At 41.5% G+C, this 20,000-nt stretch overlaps 2 protein-coding genes across 2 annotated transcripts in view; one reads left to right on the top strand and one right to left on the bottom strand.

Annotated features, from left to right (window-relative positions):
- Positions 1 to 4,282: 4,282 nt before the first annotated feature.
- On the bottom strand, positions 4,283 to 9,754 carry LOC139395849 (uncharacterized). The gene is made up of 2 exons (XM_071143158.1): positions 9,657 to 9,754; positions 4,283 to 9,242 (listed from the first exon to the last, which is right to left on the bottom strand). The coding sequence occupies exon 2, from the start codon at positions 9,059 to 9,061 to the stop codon at positions 5,069 to 5,071; it is 3,993 nt and encodes a 1,330-aa protein (XP_070999259.1). The 5' UTR covers positions 9,062 to 9,242; positions 9,657 to 9,754; the 3' UTR covers positions 4,283 to 5,068.
- A 1,850-nt stretch (positions 9,755 to 11,604) lies between these two features.
- LOC139395850 (doublecortin domain-containing protein 2-like) overlaps positions 11,605 to 20,000 on the top strand; it is a 14,113-nt gene continuing 5,717 nt past the window's right edge. Inside the window, exons 1-2 of the mRNA XM_071143159.1 lie at positions 11,605 to 11,891; positions 14,165 to 14,219. Of these exons, the coding sequence (XP_070999260.1) occupies positions 11,605 to 11,891; positions 14,165 to 14,219 (342 nt within the window). The remainder of the gene's footprint in view (positions 11,892 to 14,164; positions 14,220 to 20,000) is intronic.

Raw genomic sequence — 20,000 nt, 5'->3', positions numbered from 1 at the left:
TTTAACTGCTGTCATTACTACATCTAATAACCCCCTCTAGGATAGGGGTTTAACTGCTGTCATTACTACATCTAATAACCCCCTCTAGGATAGGGTTTAACTGCTGCTGTCATTACTACATCTAATAACCACCTCTAGGATAGGGTTTAACTGCTGTCATTACTACATCTAATAACCCCCTCTAGGATAGGGTTTAACTGCTGCTGTCATTACTACATCTAATAACCACCTCTAGGATAGGGTTTAACTGCTGTCATTACTACATCTAGTAACCACCTCTAGGATAGGGTTTAACTGCTGCTGTCATTACTACATCTAATAACCACCTCTAGGATAGGGTTTAACTGCTGCTGTCATTACTACATCTAGTAACCACCTCTAGGATAGGGGTTTAACTGCTGTCATTACTACATCTAATAACCACATCTAGGATAGGGTTTAACTGCTGTCATTACTACATCTAATAACCCCCTCTAGGATAGGGGTTTAACTGCTGTCATTACTACATCTAGTAACCACCTCTAGGATAGGGTTTAACTGCTGTCATTACTACATCTAATAACCCCCTCTAGGATAGGGGTTTAACTGCTGTCATTACTACATCTAATAACCCCCTCTAGGATAGGGTTTAACTGCTGTCATTACTACATCTAATAACCACCTCTAGGATAGGGTTTAACTGCTGTCATTACTACATCTAATAACCCCCTCTAGGATAGGGTTTAACTGCTGCTGTCATTACTACATCTAATAACCACCTCTAGGATAGGGTTTAACTGCTGTCATTACTACATCTAATAACCCCCTCTAGGATAGGGTTTAACTGCTGCTGTCATTACTACATCTAGTAACCACCTCTAGGATAGGGTTTAACTGCTGCTGTCATTACTACATCTAGTAACCACCTCTAGGATAGGGTTTAACTGCTGCTGTCATTACTACATCTAATAACCACCTCTAGGATAGGGTTTAACTGCTGCTCTCATTACTACATCTAATAACCCCCTCTAGGATAGGGTTTAACTGCTGTCGTTACTACATCTAGTAACCACCTCTAGGATAGGGTTTAACTGCTGTCATTACTACATCTAATAACCACCTCTAGGATAGGGTTTAACTGCTGTCATTACTACATCTAATAACCACCTCTAGGATAGGGTTTAACTGCTGTCATTACTACATCTAATAACCACCTCTAGGATAGGGGTTTAACTGCTGTCATTACTACATCTAATAACCACCTCTAGGATAGGGTTTAACTGCTGTCATTACTACATCTAATAACCCCCTCTAGGATAGGGTTTAACTGCTGTCATTACTACATCTAATAACCCCCTCTAGGATAGGGTTTAACTGCTGCTGTCATTACTATATCTAATAACCACCTCTAGGATAGGGTTTAACTGCTGTCATTACTACATCTAGTAACCACCTCTAGGATAGGGTTTAACTGCTGTCATTACTACATCTAGTAACCCCCTCTAGGATAGGGTTTAACTGTTGTCATTACTACATCTAATAACCACCTCTAGGATAGGGTTTAACTGCTGCTGTCATTACTATATCTAATAACCACCTCTAGGATAGGGTTTAACTGCTGTCATTACTACATCTAATATCCACCTCTAGGATAGGGTTTAACTGCTGTCATTACTACATCTAGTAACCCCCTCTAGGATAGGGTTTAACTGCTGTCATTACTACATCTAATAACCCCCTCTAGGATAGGGGTTTAACTGCTGTCATTACTACATCTAGTAACCACCTCTAGGATAGGGTTTAACTGCTGCTGTCATTACTACATCTAATAACCACCTCTAGGATAGGGTTTAACTGCTGTCATTACTACATCTAATAACCCCCTCTAGGATAGGGGTTTAACTGCTGTCATTACTACATCTAATAACCCCCTCTAGGATAGGGTTTAACTGCTGTCATTACTACATCTAATAACCCCCTCTAGGATAGGGGTTTAACTGCTGTCATTACTACATCTAATAACCACCTCTAGGATAGGGTTTAACTGCTGTCATTACTACATCTAATAACCACCTCTAGGATAGGGTTTAACTGCTGTCATTACTACATCTAGTAACCACCTCTAGGATAGGGGTTTAACTGCTGCTGTCATTACTACATCTAATAACCACCTCTAGGATAGGGTTTAACTGCTGTCATTACTACATCTAATAACCACCTCTAGGATAGGGTTTAACTGCTGTCATTACTACATCTAATAACCCCCTCTAGGATAGGGTTTAACTGCTGTCATTACTACATCTAATAACCACCTCTAGGATAGGGTTTAACTGCTGTCATTACTACATCTAGTAACCACCTCTAGGATAGGGTTTAACTGCTGTCATTACTACATCTAATAACCCCCTCTAGGATAGGGTTTAACTGCTGTCATTACTACATCTAATAACCACCTCTAGGATAGGGTTTAACTGCTGTCATTACTACATCTAGTAACCACCTCTAGGATAGGGGTTTAACTGCTGTCATTACTACATCTAATAACCACCTCTAGGATAGGGTTTAACTGCTGTCATTACTACATCTAATAACCCCCTCTAGGATAGGGTTTAACTGCTGTCATTACTACATCTAGTAACCACCTCTAGGATAGGGTTTAACTGCTGCCATTACTACATCTAATAACCCCCTCTAGGATAGGGTTTAACTGCTGTCATTACTACATCTAGTAACCACCTCTAGGATAGGGTTTAACTGCTGTCGTTACTACATCTAATAACCACCTCTAGGATGGGGTTTAACTGCTGTCATTACTACATCTAGTAACCACCTCTAGGATAGGGGTTTAACTGCTGTCATTACTACATCTAATAACCCCCTCTAGGATAGGGGTTTAACTGCTGTCATTACTACATCTAATAACCACCTCTAGGATAGGGTTTAACTGCTGTCATTACTACATCTAGTAACCACCTCTAGGATAGGGTTTAACTGCTGTCATTACTACATCTAATATCCACCTCTAGGATAGGGTTTAACTGCTGTCATTACTACATCTAATAACCCCCTCTAGGATAGGGTTTAACTGCTGTCATTACTACATCTAATAACCACCTCTAGGATAGGGGTTTAACTGCTGTCGTTACTACATCTAGTAACCACCTCTAGGATAGGGTTTAACTGCTGTCATTACTACATCTAATAACCCCCTCTAGGATAGGGTTTAACTGCTGTCGTTACTACATCTAATAATCACCTCTAGGATAGGGTTTAACTGCTGTCATTACTACATCTAGTAACCACCTCTAGGATAGGGTTTAACTGCTGTCGTTACTACATCTAATAATCACCTCTAGGATAGGGTTTAACTGCTGTCATTACTACATCTAGTAACCACCTCTAGGATAGGGTTTAACTGCTGCTGTCATTACTACATCTAATAACCCCCTCTAGGATAGGGTTTAACTGCTGTCATTACTACATCTAATACTAATACATCTAATACTTCTTCTAAAGTACTGTATAGTCTCAAACCATTAAAACTATCATTTAGAAATAATGGATTCTATTCTTATTTAATGTCTTCACATACTGGGAGAGAGAGGGAGAGAGAGTGAGAGAGAGAGAGAGAGAGAGACAGAGAGAGACAGAGAGAGAGAGAGAGAGAGAGAGAGAGAGAGAGAGACAGGGAGAGAGAGAGAGAGAGACAGAGAGAGAGAGAGAGAGAGAGAGAGAGGGAGAGAGAGAGGGAGGGAGAGAGAGATAGAGAGAGGGAGAGAGAGAGAGAGACAGAGAGAGATAGAGAGAGGGAGAGAGAGAGACAGAGAGAGAGAGAGAGAGAGAGAGAGAGAGAGAGAGAGAGAGAGAGAGAGAGAGAGAGAGAGAGAGAGAGGGGAGAGAGAGATAGAGAGAGGGAGAGAGAGAGAGAGACAGAGAGAGAGAGAGAGAGAGAGAGAGAGACAGAGAGAGAGAGAGAGAGAGAGAGACAGAGACAGAGAGACAGAGAGAGAGAGACAGAGAGAGAGACACACAGAGAGAGAGAGAGACAGAGAGAGAGAGAGAGAAAGACTGGTTCAACATCTAATACTATGCCACCATCTTGTGGCCTTGTCAGTAACAACACACTGTGCTCCTGTTGCTGTGATGTTTGAGTGATCTCTCTGTGGGTTTGTAAAGGATTTAAAAGCTGCATAGATCTGTAGTAATAGGCTACTATGTCTATTCTGCCCTTGAGTTGCGTTCCCATGCAAAACTAGACAGATAGCTAACAACTAAGTCTTCAATAAAACTCCCAAGGCGTGACTTTTCTTGAATGAATATATTGAAAACGTTTATGTTGTGAAACTGCAAAATACAGAAAAGAATATACTTTAGTATTCAATTCACACCGACAGTAGCTGTACATTATACATTTGAAGTTGCATAAATACAAAGCACGCGCTAAGGTACCATGCATCTGGCATGATGCCAAACCATATAGCTAATTGTTACTCATATGGTAATTAGCTCCTTTCATTACTCTAATAATGTACAACCATTTATGTAGAATAACAAAGCATATTACACTAGGATCAGTAACAAACTACAGTATTGTATATTTTACAATTCGTTTGCATGACGCACGAGCAAAGTAATACAGCTAACGACATACATGAAAAGCATTGCAATTTGTGAGTAAATGCAACCAACATTGACATGTAAGCAACTCTATCAATAACAAGATTATAACCATTAGCTAAATGCTTGAATTGAACTTACAAACAAATATTTTCCAAGGCTGAAGCGTGACAAGAAATAACTACATTGAAAGACCTGCACCGTAGCGTTGTTTGTAGCTGCTTCTATGCGTGCAGAACAAATTCTCTACTTTCTGTTTGCGTAGTCTTTCTAAGTACCAGAAACATCCACTAGGGGGCAAATAACACCATTGCACACAATGAAAATCCAATTGAACCATTGTAATAAAATAATCTGTTACCTTCTAACAGGATGGCAGCACACTCCCCGCCTGGTATAATGAAATTGTGCCACTATGAAATAAAACATATCAAGAAACAAATAATGCCCTTTCTATTTTTATCTTTTGTCTCTAGGATGATTCAGAAAGAAGAACAACAATCTCTGAGATTGGTCTCAGAAACACCTTAGCAGCTCCTTGCTTGACAATTTTTAGTTCTACTTTCCTAGCCTTTTTGTCAGTACTGGGAAAGGTTTTTACCACAAGCCCGACTGGCCAGTCATTTCTGTGTGCCTGACTGTCTTTCAATAAGACAACATCTCCCACTTTTACATTTGGCTTTTCTGCTGTCCATTTTCTGCGTCTCTGCAGCGTTGTCAGGTACTCCTGTCTCCACCTTTTCCAAAAGGTGTCAGCGAGACACTGGACTTGCTTCCACTTTTTCCATGTCTCTTCTTTTTCTGTGGGAAGAGGGACATCCCACTCACTCTGATCAGAAGAGAGTTCTCTGATTAAGGCTTTACCTTGCATTGTTATTGGAGCCACGAACCCAAGGGGGTCATAAAGACTATTCACTGTGGACAGGATGCCTCTCCGCGTAAAAGGCTTCTCATTGTGGGACACCTGGAATGAGAAGGTGTCCGTTTCCAGGTTCCAGGAAAGTCCCAGACTCCGTTGAAAGGGGAGAGGATCCACTCCTAGGTCCAGATATTTTAAGTCTTTCGCACGGTCCTCCATAGGGAAGGCTTCCATAACTGTTTTGCTATTGGATGCAATCTTGTGTAGTTTCATGTTGGACTCCGCCAACATTGCTTGTGTTTTTCTTAGAATGTTGATAGCTTCTTCTGTAGTAGCTACTGATGTCAGACCATCATCGACGTAGAAGTTCCTCACTACATATTGCTTTGGTTCTGACCCGTGTTCCTTCTCACCCTGTAGCGCTGCTCGTCTCATGCAGTAGATGGCTACGGCTGGTGAAGGGCTGTTCCCAAATACATGGACTTTCATCCTGTACTCGGTTATGTTTCTATCTGGGTTGTTGTCTTCATACCAGAGAAACCTTAAGTAATCTCTGTGATCCTCACGTACACCAAAACAGTAAAACATTTGTTGCACATCTGCTGTTAGTGCAATGCAATCCTTGCGGAAACCCATTAGGACACCCAAGAGTGTGTTGTTTAAGTCTGGACCACTGAGCAGAACATCGTTAAGTGACACTCCTTGACACTTAGCACTGGAGTCAAATACTACTTGTATTTGTTCAGGCTTTTGTGGATGGTAAACACCAAATATGGGCAGATACCAACGTTCTTTGTCTCCCTCTAGTGGCTGTGAAGGTTCGGCTTGGTCGTTATCCAGCATCTTTTGCATGAAGTCAATAAAGTGACGCTTCATGTCAGGCTTTTTGTCTAAAGTCCTGCGAAGTGATGTGAGACGGTTCATGGCCTGCTCCCTGTTATTAGGGAGGCGACGTCTAGTGGGGCGAAAGGGTAGTGGAGCCACCCAGTTGTTTCCATCATCCTGGAAAACCTGTTTATCCATAATGTCCAAGAAGGCTTTGTCCTCCACTGATGGTGCTGGTTTATCATCGTCTTGTGTTTTGTCGAACACGGAACATCCCAGGCTGTCTGTGTTCACAGTTGTGATTGGATCTCTCGAGTGCACTGTAGAGGGAGAGATGTGTTTCTGAGCTACGCTGTTGTAGTTCTCTTTTACCTGGATGATGTCAGGGCAAGGGCTCAGATAGGATGTGCGACCATTTTGAAGTATGTTTGTCCTGAACACGTTAACATTGGCTGGTCGGTGAGCCGTTCCCAGACAGACCTCACCCACGATGACCCACCCGAGGTCGAGTCGCTGTGCATAAGGAGTGTCGTGGGGCCCATTGATTTGCTCTCGTACCTTGTGTACCCTTAAGATGTCTCGTCCTAAGAGCAGGAGGATGGGAGCGTCTGGGTCCACTGCTGGAATTTTGTCCATAACTGGTTGCAGATGGGGATGATGATACGCAATGTCGGAGGAGGGAATCTCCATCCTATCGTCTGGCATCATATCACACTCTATCAGAGTAGGGAGAGTGAGCTGCATGTGTCCATCTATAGACTCCACCATGAAGTTGACGGCTCTCCTGCCCGAAGTCTCTGTTACCCCAGAACACGTCTTCATGGTGTATGGAGCAGAGTTGTCATTGATGTTGAAGAGACTGAAAAACTCTGTCTTGGCCAGAGATTTGTTACTCTGTTCATCAAGCACTACATACATTTTGACAGCTTTCTCTCTTTTCCCAGCCGGATAAGCTTTGACTAGGCATATTTTTGAACATGATCTTGGATTGACTGCCTCACCACAGATCTCTGTACACTTTGAGGTGACAGATAGAAGAGCATCGTCACCTTGCTCCCCACCATGCTCTTTCTCTGCTGTAGCGGTGTCTGTATATGAAGGGGCTGGGCCTGGATGCAGAGCAGCAAGATGCCTGTCGCTGTCGCACTCAGAGCACTTGATTGAAACCTTACAGTCTTTAGCTCTGTGCTGAGTTGACCCACAACATCGGAAACAAATGCCATTGTCTTTGAGATATGATTTGCGCTCATCTAGAGTTTTGTATCTAAACCCACAACACTTTTTAAGAGGATGAGGCTTGTTATGTATTGGACAGTGATGGTCAGGGTTTTCAACTTTTGTCTTACTGGGTTTGGTTTGGTGGTCTGAGGCCTCAGATGGCACATCTGTCTTGTATACAGTCACAGGTGTCTTGCTGCTGTACCTGGCAGGTTTCTCACTTTTCATGGGCACCTGGTTAGTTGAGGTGTAGAGGGTGAAGCTGGGGTCATTTCTAATTTTCGCCTGATTCCTGATGAATCTCGAGAAGAACGAGAATGGTGGGAATGCTACCCGATAGTCCTCCTTATATTTGGATCCCTGTGCTATCCATTTTTCTTGTAAACTGAATGGAAGTTTCTCTACAATAGGGTTTACCCCCCGAGATGTGTCCAGATAAGCGAGGCCTGGAAGGTACCCTTCTACTTTAGCACACTCCAGTTCGAGAAGAATGTCACCTAGTTCTCTTAGTTTGTGATTGTCTTTGTTAGCCAGTTTTGGAAAATCCTCAATTTTCTTCAACAGTGCATTCTCGATCACTTCGGGTGTACCATAGCACTCTTCTAGTCGTTGCCAGACCATGTTAAGTCCTGCTGTTGCGTTGAAAATATGGACAGATCTAATTCTGTTTGCTTGCTCAGACGACTCTGCCCCTAGCCACTTGGTAATTAGATCTAACTCTTCCCCGGCTGATAAATTCAAGTCTCTGGTCGCATTGAGAAAGGATGCTTTCCATGCCCAATAATTTTCAGGACGATCATCAAACTTCAGGAGTCCGGAACTCACCATCTCACGGCGTAGGAGGTACTTGATGAGGTCTGGTGCCACTTGTGACTCAGGGAAGTTTTGTGTGTGTGACTGGAAGTGGGCTTGTTTTCCATTTCCACCATGCTGCTGTTCATTCCTTTTGAACGGAGAGTCTCTGCTTATGCTCCGTTGTTTGCTACTTTCTGGATTATGGCATGTAGCTGGGTCAACACTAAGCTCTTGTTTCTGCACTTCAAATGGAAGTTCAGCAAAGTAGGGCCTAGCATGTTGTTGCACATACTCACATGTACGTTGGACTGGACTTAAGGGCTGTGTCCCTGTGTCTAGTTCTTTGCGAAGCTCTCTGCGTTCTGCTTCTACAGCTTCTTCAAAGGCTGCAGCTTCAGCCAACGCAGCAGCAGCTGCTCTCTCAACTTGGAGAACATATAAACTTGCCTCGAGGTCAGCTTTTTGCTTCAACAAGCTGGCCTCTATTTCTGCCCTTTGTTTCATCACAGAAGCTTCCTTCTCAGCATAAGAGACTTGTGCGCGTGCTGCGTCCGCCTTGGCGCGTGCTTTGACGGCTGCAAAACTCACCGTTGAGGATCTGCTTGACTGTTTTGATGACCTTGATCTTGTAGATTGAGACTTGGTCCCAATGTGCTGAAGAGGCTCTTCCATCTCTCTCTGTTGAACACCTGACTCTGGTTGTTGCATCGTAGACTGCTGGTCTTCCCTAGGATAAGAGGCTTTGTTGGCTGATGAACGTAGAAACATAACCACCGTGTGCAGTTATTCTTGTGCTTGAGCCCGCTGTGATGATGTTTTTTCACTATTCTGCCCTTGAGTTGCGTTCCCATGCAAAACTAGACAGATAGCTAACAACTAAGTCTTCAATAAAACTCCCAAGGCGTGACTTTTCTTGAATGAATATATTGAAAACGTTTATGTTGTGAAACTGCAAAATACAGAAAAGAATATACTTTAGTATTCAATTCACACCGACAGTAGCTGTACATTATACATTTGAAGTTGCATAAATACAAAGCACGCGCTAAGGTACCATGCATCTGGCATGATGCCAAACCATATAGCTAATTGTTACTCATATGGTAATTAGCTCCTTTCATTACTCTAATAATGTACAACCATTTATGTAGAATAACAAAGCATATTACACTAGGAACAGTAACAAACTACAGTATTGTATATTTTACAATTCGTTTGCATGACGCACGAGCAAAGTAATACAGCTAACGACATACATGAAAAGCATTGCAATTTGTGAGTAAATGCAACCAACATTGACATGTAAGCAACTCTATCAATAACAAGATTATAACCATTAGCTAAATGCTTGAATTGAACTTACAAACAAATATTTTCCAAGGCTGAAGCGTGACAAGAAATAACTACATTGAAAGACCTGCACCGTAGCGTTGTTTGTAGCTGCTTCTATGTGTGCAGAACAAATTCTCTACTTTCTGTTTGCGTAGTCTTTCTAAGTACCAGAAACATCCACTAGGGGGCAAATAACACCATTGCACACAATGAAAATCCAATTGAACCATTGTAATAAAATAATCTGTTACCTTCTAACAGGATGGCAGCACAATGTCTACATGTACGAATTGACCAGAATGTCTACAATATTGTAAAATCATGTTATTGTAAATGTACCATGGAAATTAGGCATACATTTAGAAATAACAAAATGACATTCATCACCTCTGTTGTCTTGGTGTGATCTAACCTCTGTTGTTTCAGGCTGCAATGTGTCCCATTTTGGCCGACACAATGAAAATTCACATAGAAATGTCAGTTATAGATCTGTGATTATCATTGAAAACAAATCTAAGAAGCAGTAGATCTCTTCTATGTGTGCTATTTCTATGCTTCCCCATTCTTAAGTTTCGGTTTTGTACACCAGATTCAAACAGCTGAACATTCTTTTTTTTTCGGGGTTATGGAAAATATATTTCACAGCGGTTTAGATGGTACGATGATTCTCTACACAATGACTGCTTGTTTTGTCACATAAACTGAAATTAGGCGAACTGTTCGAATTTTAGTAACCAGGAAATGGTCGGAGTTATTTCTGCATATTGCACCTTTGAGAGCCATACACACTGTGAAATGTTCTGCATCTCTGTTGCCATGCAACACAATATATAGTCCACAAAAACAAACATGTTTTTCATCGATGTTCAAGATCCAACACAGGACCTCCAATTGGTCCCTTGATATCTAATTAAAACTAAATTACTTTTCAAACTTTAAAGGCCCAGTGCTGTGTGTTAGATATATTTCCACACTAGGTGGTTGGATTAATACTGTGAAATAGTGAAAATTATGCAAATGCACTTTAATTGTGAGAGCTGTTCGGAAAGACATCTCCTGGTGACCGTCCCTATGTGGTTAATTAGTTAATAGACCAATAAGAAAGAGAGTTCCAAACCTCTCTGCCAATAACAGCTCGTTTTCAGTTTTCCCCTCCCCATTCAGACCACTCCCAGACAGTCCTAGCAACATTCTTGCTTGACAAAATGCTATTTGCGAATAATACGTTTCTTTATTTTTTTTACAATTTTAATTTAAAACACTTGCGGTAAGATACTTCATTGTTAACCAGAAATGATTTGATATTGGAGATAAAAACGTCTGCATTGGGCCTTTAAAGGTTCCATAGATTTTTATTTTGTAAATTGATTCTCTTCACTTTTTTTTTTGTACAGAGTTAGACGTGTGCTTACGGCTTGTTCCCCATTCACAACGTTTATATTCCATTCACTTATTTTTAGTTGAGTTATTAACCCACCTGTTGCTTTATAGTTAGTGACAAGCGGTGTGACTGTGTGTGTTTCTATAGAAACGGCTCCAACACCTGCCCTCCCGTGACACCTCGGCGTTGAACCGTAGGAAAACGGTATGATACACACGAGACTTCTACGGTCACCTGGGCATAACGGGGCACGCCACCTGATTCTCTGCGTGTGCCTTTTTATGAAGTTGTTACCGTTACATTCAGAAACATTTTTACCAGGAAGTATTTACCTGGATAGCATGGACGCTGGAAGAACTCAGCTAACTTCAAAGTAGCATCACTTTCGTTCAGGTTGGACTATTTTATGCGAAGTTCAAGATGCTCATTTGAAAACGTTGACTGAATGGACCTAAAATATCCGGTAATGGCGTATCGATAATGACGACCCGTCCTATCCTGTAACAGAAGTGGTCAACTACGTTGAAATTCGATGCATTTTTATTTGTGTGGGGAAATGATCTAGCACAGCCTTCACAGTACTTTCACCCCGATCGTCATGAACTCTGAAAAGCCCAGTTTTCTATCGCAACCTGTCGTGAAGAACATATTCGTGTATCGAAATGGAGATCCGTTTTACGAGGCTCGCCGGTTAGTGGTAAACCAAAAGAGAGTGTCCAATTTTGATACTTTTCTTCGAGATGTGACGTGGGGTGTGCAGGCTCCGTTTGGAGCGGTTCGGAACATCTACACCCCTAGAATGGGCCATCGGGTGGCCTGCCTGGACCATCTACAGAGCGGGGAACAATATGTCGCTGCGGGGAGAGAGAAATTCAAGAAATTGGAGTAAGATAATTGTGTGTGTGTGTGTGTGTATGTGTGCGTAATAATTGTCTGTTGTATTAGTTAATGTACATTATTGAAGAATTCATTGATGTTCATTGTATACTGAATGACAGACTCACTGTCTGTGATGTTCATTGTATACTGAATGACAGACTCACTGTCTGTGATGTTCATTGATACTGAATGACAGACTCACTGTCTGTGATGTTCATTGTATACTGAATGACAGACTCGCTGTCTGTGATGTTCATTGTATACTGAATGACAGACTCACTGTCTGTGATGTTCATTGTATACTGAATGACAGACTCGCTGTCTGTGATGTTCATTGTATACTGAATGACAGACTCGCTGTCTGTGATGTTCATTGTATACTGAATGACAGACTCACTGTCTGTGATGTTCATTGTATACTGAATGACAGACTCACTGTCTGTGATGTTCATTGTATACTGAATGACAGACTCGCTGTCTGTGATGTTCATTGTATACTGAATGACAGACTCACTGTCTGTGATGTTCATTGTATACTGAATGACAGACTCACTGTCTGTGATGTTCATTGTATACTGAATGACAGACTCACTGTCTGTGATGTTCATTGTATACTGAATGACAGACTCGCTGTCTGTGATGTTCATTGTATACTGAATGACAGACTCACTGTCTGTGATGTTCATTGATACTGAATGACAGACTCACTGTCTGTGATGTTCATTGTATACTGAATGACAGACTCACTGTCTGTGATGTTCATTGTATACTGAATGACAGACTCACTGTCTGTGATGTTCATTGATACTGAATGACAGACTCACTGTCTGTGATGTTCATTGTATACTGAATGACAGACTCGCTGTCTGTGATGTTCATTGTATACTGAATGACAGACTCGCTGTCTGTGATGTTCATTGTATACTGAATGACAGACTCACTGTCTGTGATGTTCATTGTATACTGAATGACAGACTCACTGTCTGTGATGTTCATTGTATACTGAATGACAGACTCGCTGTCTGTGATGTTCATTGTATACTGAATGACAGACTCACTGTCTGTGATGTTCATTGATACTGAATGACAGACTCACTGTCTGTGATGTTCATTGTATACTGAATGACAGACTCACTGTCTGTGATGTTCATTGATACTGAATGACAGACTCACTGTCTGTGATGTTCATTGATACTGAATGACAGACTCACTGTCTGTGATGTTCATTGTATACTGAATGACAGACTCGCTGTCTGTGATGTTCATTGTATACTGAATGACAGACTCACTGTCTGTGATGTTCATTGTATACTGAATGACAGACTCACTGTCTGTGATGTTCATTGTATACTGAATGACAGACTCACTGTCTGTGATGTTCATTGATACTGAATGACAGACTCACTGTCTGTGATGTTCATTGTATACTGAATGACAGACTCGCTGTCTGTGATGTTCATTGTATACTGAATGACAGACTCACTGTCTGTGATGTTCATTGATACTGAATGACAGACTCACTGTCTGTGATGTTCATTGTATACTGAATGACAGACTCACTGTCTGTGATGTTCATTGATACTGAATGACAGACTCACTGTCTGTGATGTTCATTGATACTGAATGACAGACTCACTGTCTGTGATGTTCATTGTATACTGAATGACAGACTCGCTGTCTGTGATGTTCATTGATACTGAATGACAGACTCACTGTCTGTGATGTTCATTGTATACTGAATGACAGACTCACTGTCTGTGATGTTCATTGTATACTGAATGACAGACTCACTGTCTGTGATGTTCATTGTATACTGAATGACAGACTCACTGTCTGTGATGTTCATTGTATACTGAATGACAGACTCGCTGTCTGTGATGTTCATTGTATACTGAATGACAGACTCACTGTCTGTGATGTTCATTGTATACTGAATGACAGACTCACTGTCTGTGATGTTCATTGATACTGAATGACAGACTCACTGTCTGTGATGTTCATTGATACTGAATGACAGACTCACTGTCTGTGATGTTCATTGATACTGAATGACAGACTCACTGTCTGTGATGTTCATTGATACTGAATGACAGACTCACTGTCTGTGATGTTCATTGTATACTGAATGACAGACTCACTGTCTGTGACGTTCACATTTCAAGGTCGAGTTGACCTCACCCTACTGACGTTCACATTTCAAGGTCGAGTTGACCTCACCCTACTGATGTTCCAATAACTATAAAATAGTGAAAACCTTTGTCCCTCCATTGTAATTGCAGTTATTCACAGATAGGATCCAGAAAGAAGAGGATGCTCCTTACTTCTTCAGGGCAGGTGAGATGACTTGTTGCACTATCCACCATTCACACCACTTTACCAAGAGAAACTCACCAGACCTTGTCTTCTACTGGTCCTGGCTTGCTGGCCATGCTGTGCTGTCAATTAGACTGCAACTGTTTTGAATGATTGATGACATTTGGCCTTCAAAGGGGAAACATGTTTTTAATTGTTCCTCACTCACTCACAAGATGTCCTGGTCTCTGGGTGCCTGTTTGTGAAGCCCTGGTCTCTGGGTGCCTGTTTGTGAAGCCCTGGTCTCTGGGTGCCTGTTTGTGAAGCCCTGGTCTCTGGGTGCCTGTTTGAGAAGCCCTGGTCTCTGAGTGCCTGTTTGAGAAGCCCTGGTCTCTGGGTGCCTGTTTGAGAAGCCCTGGTCTCTGAGTGCCTGTTTGTGAAGCCCTGGTCTCTGGGTGCCTGTTTGAGAAGCCCTGGTCTCTGGGTGCCTGTTTGAGAAGCCCTGGTCTCTGGGTGACGGTTTGAGAAGCCCTGGTCTCTGGGTGACGGTTTGAGAAGCCCTGGTCTCTGGGTGCCTGTTTGAGAAGCCCTGGTCTCTGGGTGCTTGTTTGAGAAGCCCTGGTCTCTGGATGTCTGTTTGAGAAGCCCTGGTCTCTGGGTGCCTGTTTGAGAAGCCCTGGTCTCTGGGTGCCTGTTTGAGAAGCCCTGGTCTCTGGGTGACGGTTTGAGAAGCCCTGGTCTCTGGGTGCCTGTTTGAGAAGCCCTGGTCTCTGGGTGCTTGTTTGAGAAGCCCTGGTCTCTGGATGTCTGTTTGAGAAGCCCTGGTCTCTGGGTGCCTGTTTGAGAAGCCCTGGTCTCTGGGTGCTTGTTTGCGAAGAATCAGCTATGAAAGGTGTAATGTCAGTCACCACAGTATTCTGGGTAGTAGCTCATATCCTCTTAAGGTCTTATATGTGTTGTCTTTGACTCTGTTATGCAAGCAGACACTATTTCAACCACATAAAATATGCATCCAAGACGAACTGAAGTCTTATCAGAAACGTGTTTTATCATTTTGACATTTTTTTCATTTCCTTAAAACCGGACAAACTGATGACAGTTGGACATGTTGCATGGGACTGGTCTTTCCACTGTTCTGGGAGTTATTGAGTTTTCTCCCCGGTCCCTAAAACAAAACAGACAACTATACCGGTGTTAACTAGATTACTAATGCATTCATTCTAACGATGTAAGACGTTATTCTGGTCAGCACTACTTTATTTAGTTTTCTAACAGAACAGAAGCTGCATGTATCTTAACTATAGTTGACAAACAAATGGCCGACCAAATGTCAGAAATTACAAAATGGCCGACCAAATGTCAGAAATTACAATATGGCCGACCAAATGTCGGAAATTACAATATGGCCGACCAAATGTCGGAAATTACAATATGGCCGACCAAATGTCGGAAATTACAATATGGCCGACCAAATGTCGGAAATTACAATATGGCCGACCAAATGTCGGAAATTACAATATGGCCGACCAAATGTCGGAAATTACAATATGGCCGACCAAATGTCGGAAATTACAATATGGCCGACCAAATGTCAGAAATTACAATATGGCCGACCAAATGTCAGAAATTACAATATGGCCGACCAAATGTCAGAAATTACAATATGGCCGACCAAATGTCAGAAATTACAATATGGCCGACCAAATGTCAGAAATTACAATATGGCCGACCAAATGTCGGAAATTATAAGCAGAAACCTCAGCTAACTATGAGCTAAATAAATTATTGAATCATGGTGGATGGAAACTACAGGAAGCTACTTTATGAAGGGATTTGTTTGACAGTCAGATGAAAACATCATCACACAACACCCGTGGAACAGAGCCTGTTCAGACAGCAAATAAACAACAGTAGACGGGATAAGATGTTTCCCATCTAAGATTAGCATATCCCAGGAATATTATTTATAATATTAATATTTTTAATATTTTTTAATATTTTTTATTCTCATAACTGGGATACAAACTTTTTGGGGGGGATTTATTGTAAACAGGATATGATGTTTATATGCATCAAGTCAAAAACAGAATACTTGATTATGACGAATAATAACAGGATATTGGCGTGCATGTAACCGTGGTAACCTGAATAATAACAGGATATTGGTGTGCATGTAACCATGGTAACCTGAACAATAACAGGATATTGGTGTGCATGTAACTGTGGTAACCTGAATAATAACAGGATATTGGTGTGCATGTAACCATGGTAACCTGAACAATAACAGGATATTGGTGTGCATGTAACCTGAACAATAACAGGATATTGGTGTGCATGTAACCTGAATAATAACAGGATATTGGTGTGCATGTAACCGTGGTAACCTGAATAATAACAGGATATTGGCGTGCATGTAACCGTGATAACCTGAATAATAACAGGATATTGGTGTGCATGTAACTGTGGTAACCTGAATAATAACAGGATATTGGTGTGCATGTAACCATGGTAACCTGAACAATAACAGGATATTGGTGTGCATGTAACCTGAACAATAACAGGATATTGGTGTGCATGTAACCTGAATAATAACAGGATATTGGTGTGCATGTAACCGTGGTAACCTGAATAATAACAGGATATTGGTGTGCATGTAACCGTGGTAACCTGAATAATAACAGGATATTGGTGTGCATGTAACCTGAATAATAACAGGATATTGGTGTGCATGTAACCTGAATAATAACAGGATATTGGTGTGCATGTAACCTGAATAATAACAGGATATTGATGTGCATGTAACCTGAATAATAACAGGATATTGGTGTGCATGTAACCGTGGTAACCTGAATAATAACAGGATATTGGTGTGCATGTAACCATGGTAACCTGAATAATAACAGGATATTGGTGTGCATGTAACCGTGGTAACCTGAATAATAACAGGATATTGGTGTGCATGTAACTGTGGTAACCTGAATAATAACAGGATATTGGTGTGCATGTAACCATGGTAACCTGAACAAAAACAGGATATTGGTGTGCATGTAACCTGAACAATAACAGGATATTGGTGTGCATGTAACCTGAATAATAACAGGATATTGGTGTGCATGTAACCGTGGTAACCTGAATAATAACAGGATATTGGTGTGCATGTAACCGTGGTAACCTGAATAATAACAGGATATTGGTGTGCATGTAACCTGAATAATAACAGGATATTGGTGTGCATGTAACCTGAATAATAACAGGATATTGGCGTGCATGTAACCGTGGTAACCTGAATAATAACAGGATATTGGCGTGCATGTAACCGTGGTAACCTGAATAATAACAGGATATTGGTGTGCATGTAACTGTGGAAACCTGAATAATAACAGGATATTGGTGTGCATGTAACCGTGGTAACCTGAATAATAACAGGATATTGGCATGCATGTAACCGTGGTAACCTGAATAATAACAGGATATTGGCGTGCATGTAACCGTGGTAACCTGAATAATAACAGGATATTGGTGTGCATGTAACCGTGGTAACCTGAATAATAACAGGATATTGGTGTGCATGTAACCGTGGTAACCTGAATAATAACAGGATATTGGCGTGCATGTCAACGTGGTAACCTGAATAATAACAGTATATTGGCGTGCATGTAACCGTGGTAACCTGAATAATAACAGGATATTGGCGTGCATGTAACCGTGGTAACCTGAATAATAACAGGATATTGGTGTGCATGTAACCGTGGTAACCTGAATAATAACAGGATATTGGCGTGCATGTAAACGCGGTAACCTGAATAATAACAGGATATTGGCGTGCATGTAAACGCGGTAACCTGAATAATAACAGGATATTGGCGTGCATGTAACCGTGGTAACCTGAATAATAACAGGATATTGGCGTGCATGTAGACGTGGTAACCTGAATAATAACAGGATATTGGCGTGCATGTAGACGTGGTAACCTGAATAATAACAGGATATTGGTGTGCATGTAACCGTGGTAACCTGAATAATAACAGGATATTGGCGTGCATGTCAACGTGGTAACCTGAATAATAACAGGATATTGGTGTGCATGTAACCGTGGTAACCTGAATAATAACAGGATATTGGCGTGCATGTAAACGCGGTAACCTGAATAATAACAGGATATTGGCGTGCATGTAACCGTGGTAACCTGAATAATAACAGGATATTGGCGTGCATGTAGACGCGGTAACCTGAATAATAACAGGATATTGGTGTGCATGTAAACGTGGTAACCTGAATAATAACAGGATTTTGGCGTGCATGTAGACGTTGTAACCTGAATAATAACAGGATATTGGTGTGCATGTAACCGTGGTAACCTGAATAATAACAGGATATTGGCGTGCATGTAAACGTGGTAACCTGAATAATAACAGGATATTGGCGTGCATGTAACCGTGGTAACCTGAATAATAACAGGATATTGGCGTGCATGTAACCGTGGTAACCTGAATAATAACAGGATATTGGCGTGCATGTAAACGCGGTAACCTGAATAATAACAGGATATTGGCGTGCATGTAACCGTGGTAACCTGAATAATAACAGGATATTGGCGTGCATGTAACCGTGGTAACCTGAATAATAACAGGATATTGGCGTGCATGTAAACGTGGTAACCTGAATAATAACAGGATATTGGCGTGCATGTAACCGTGGTAACCTGAATAATAACAGGATATTGGCGTGCATGTAAACGCGGTAACCTGAATAATAACAGGATATTGGCGTGCATGTAAACGCGGTAACCTGAATAATAACAGGATATTGGCGTGCATGTAACCGTGGTAACCTGAATAATAACAGGATATTGGCATGCATGTAACCGTGGTAACCTGAATAATAACAGGATATTGGTGTGCATGTAGACGCGGTAACCTGAATAATAACAGGATATTGGTGTGCATGTAAACGTGGTAACCTGAATAATAACAGGATATTGGCGTGCATGTAACCGTGGTAACCTGAATAATAACAGGATATTGGCGTGCATGTAAACGCGGTAACCTGAATAATAACAGGATATTGGTGTGCATGTAACCGCGGTAACCTGAATAATAACAGGATATTGGCGTGCATGTCAACGTGGTAACCTGAATAATAACAGGATATTGGCGTGCATGTAACCGTGGTAACCTGAATAATAACAGGATATTGGCGTGCATGTAACCGTGGTAACCTGAATAATAACAGGATATTGGCGTGCATGTAACCGTGGTAACCTGAATAATAACAGGATATTGGCGTGCATGTAACCGTGGTAACCTGAATAATAACAGGATATTGGCGTGCATGTAACCGCGGTAACCTGAATAATAACAGGATATTGGCGTGCATGTAACCGTGGTAACCTGAATAATAACAGGATATTGGTGTGCATGTAACTGTGGTAACCTGAATAATAACAGGATATTGGTGTGCATGTAACCGTGGTAACCTGAATAATAACAGGATATTGGCGTGCATGTCAACGTGTTCAGTGCTGTTTGAGAAAGATCAGCTAAGTAAGAGGCGAATATACCAGGGTTTAGTCACCTCCTTTTTTGTGGTTTGTGAATAATCACTTTGTTGGCAGATCGGTGACTATATGAATGACTAATGTAGTGATGATAATCAACCTCCTTCAATACATATTTAATCCGGAATAGCATCTTTAATCAACCATTGTTGTCCGCCGCAGAGCGCCTCGTGGTCAGATCTCTCACCACACACCGAGCGGTGGAAACACAGACGTCACACCCTCCCGTAACCTCCTTGTCCAGCGCTAAGGGTTTTATTTACAAT

Source organism: Oncorhynchus clarkii, unplaced genomic scaffold (assembly GCF_045791955.1).
Source record: "Oncorhynchus clarkii lewisi isolate Uvic-CL-2024 unplaced genomic scaffold, UVic_Ocla_1.0 unplaced_contig_10506_pilon_pilon, whole genome shotgun sequence".
NCBI classification, from domain to species: domain Eukaryota; kingdom Metazoa; phylum Chordata; class Actinopteri; order Salmoniformes; family Salmonidae; genus Oncorhynchus; species Oncorhynchus clarkii.
This window is presented reverse-complemented; position numbering and strand designations above follow the sequence as displayed.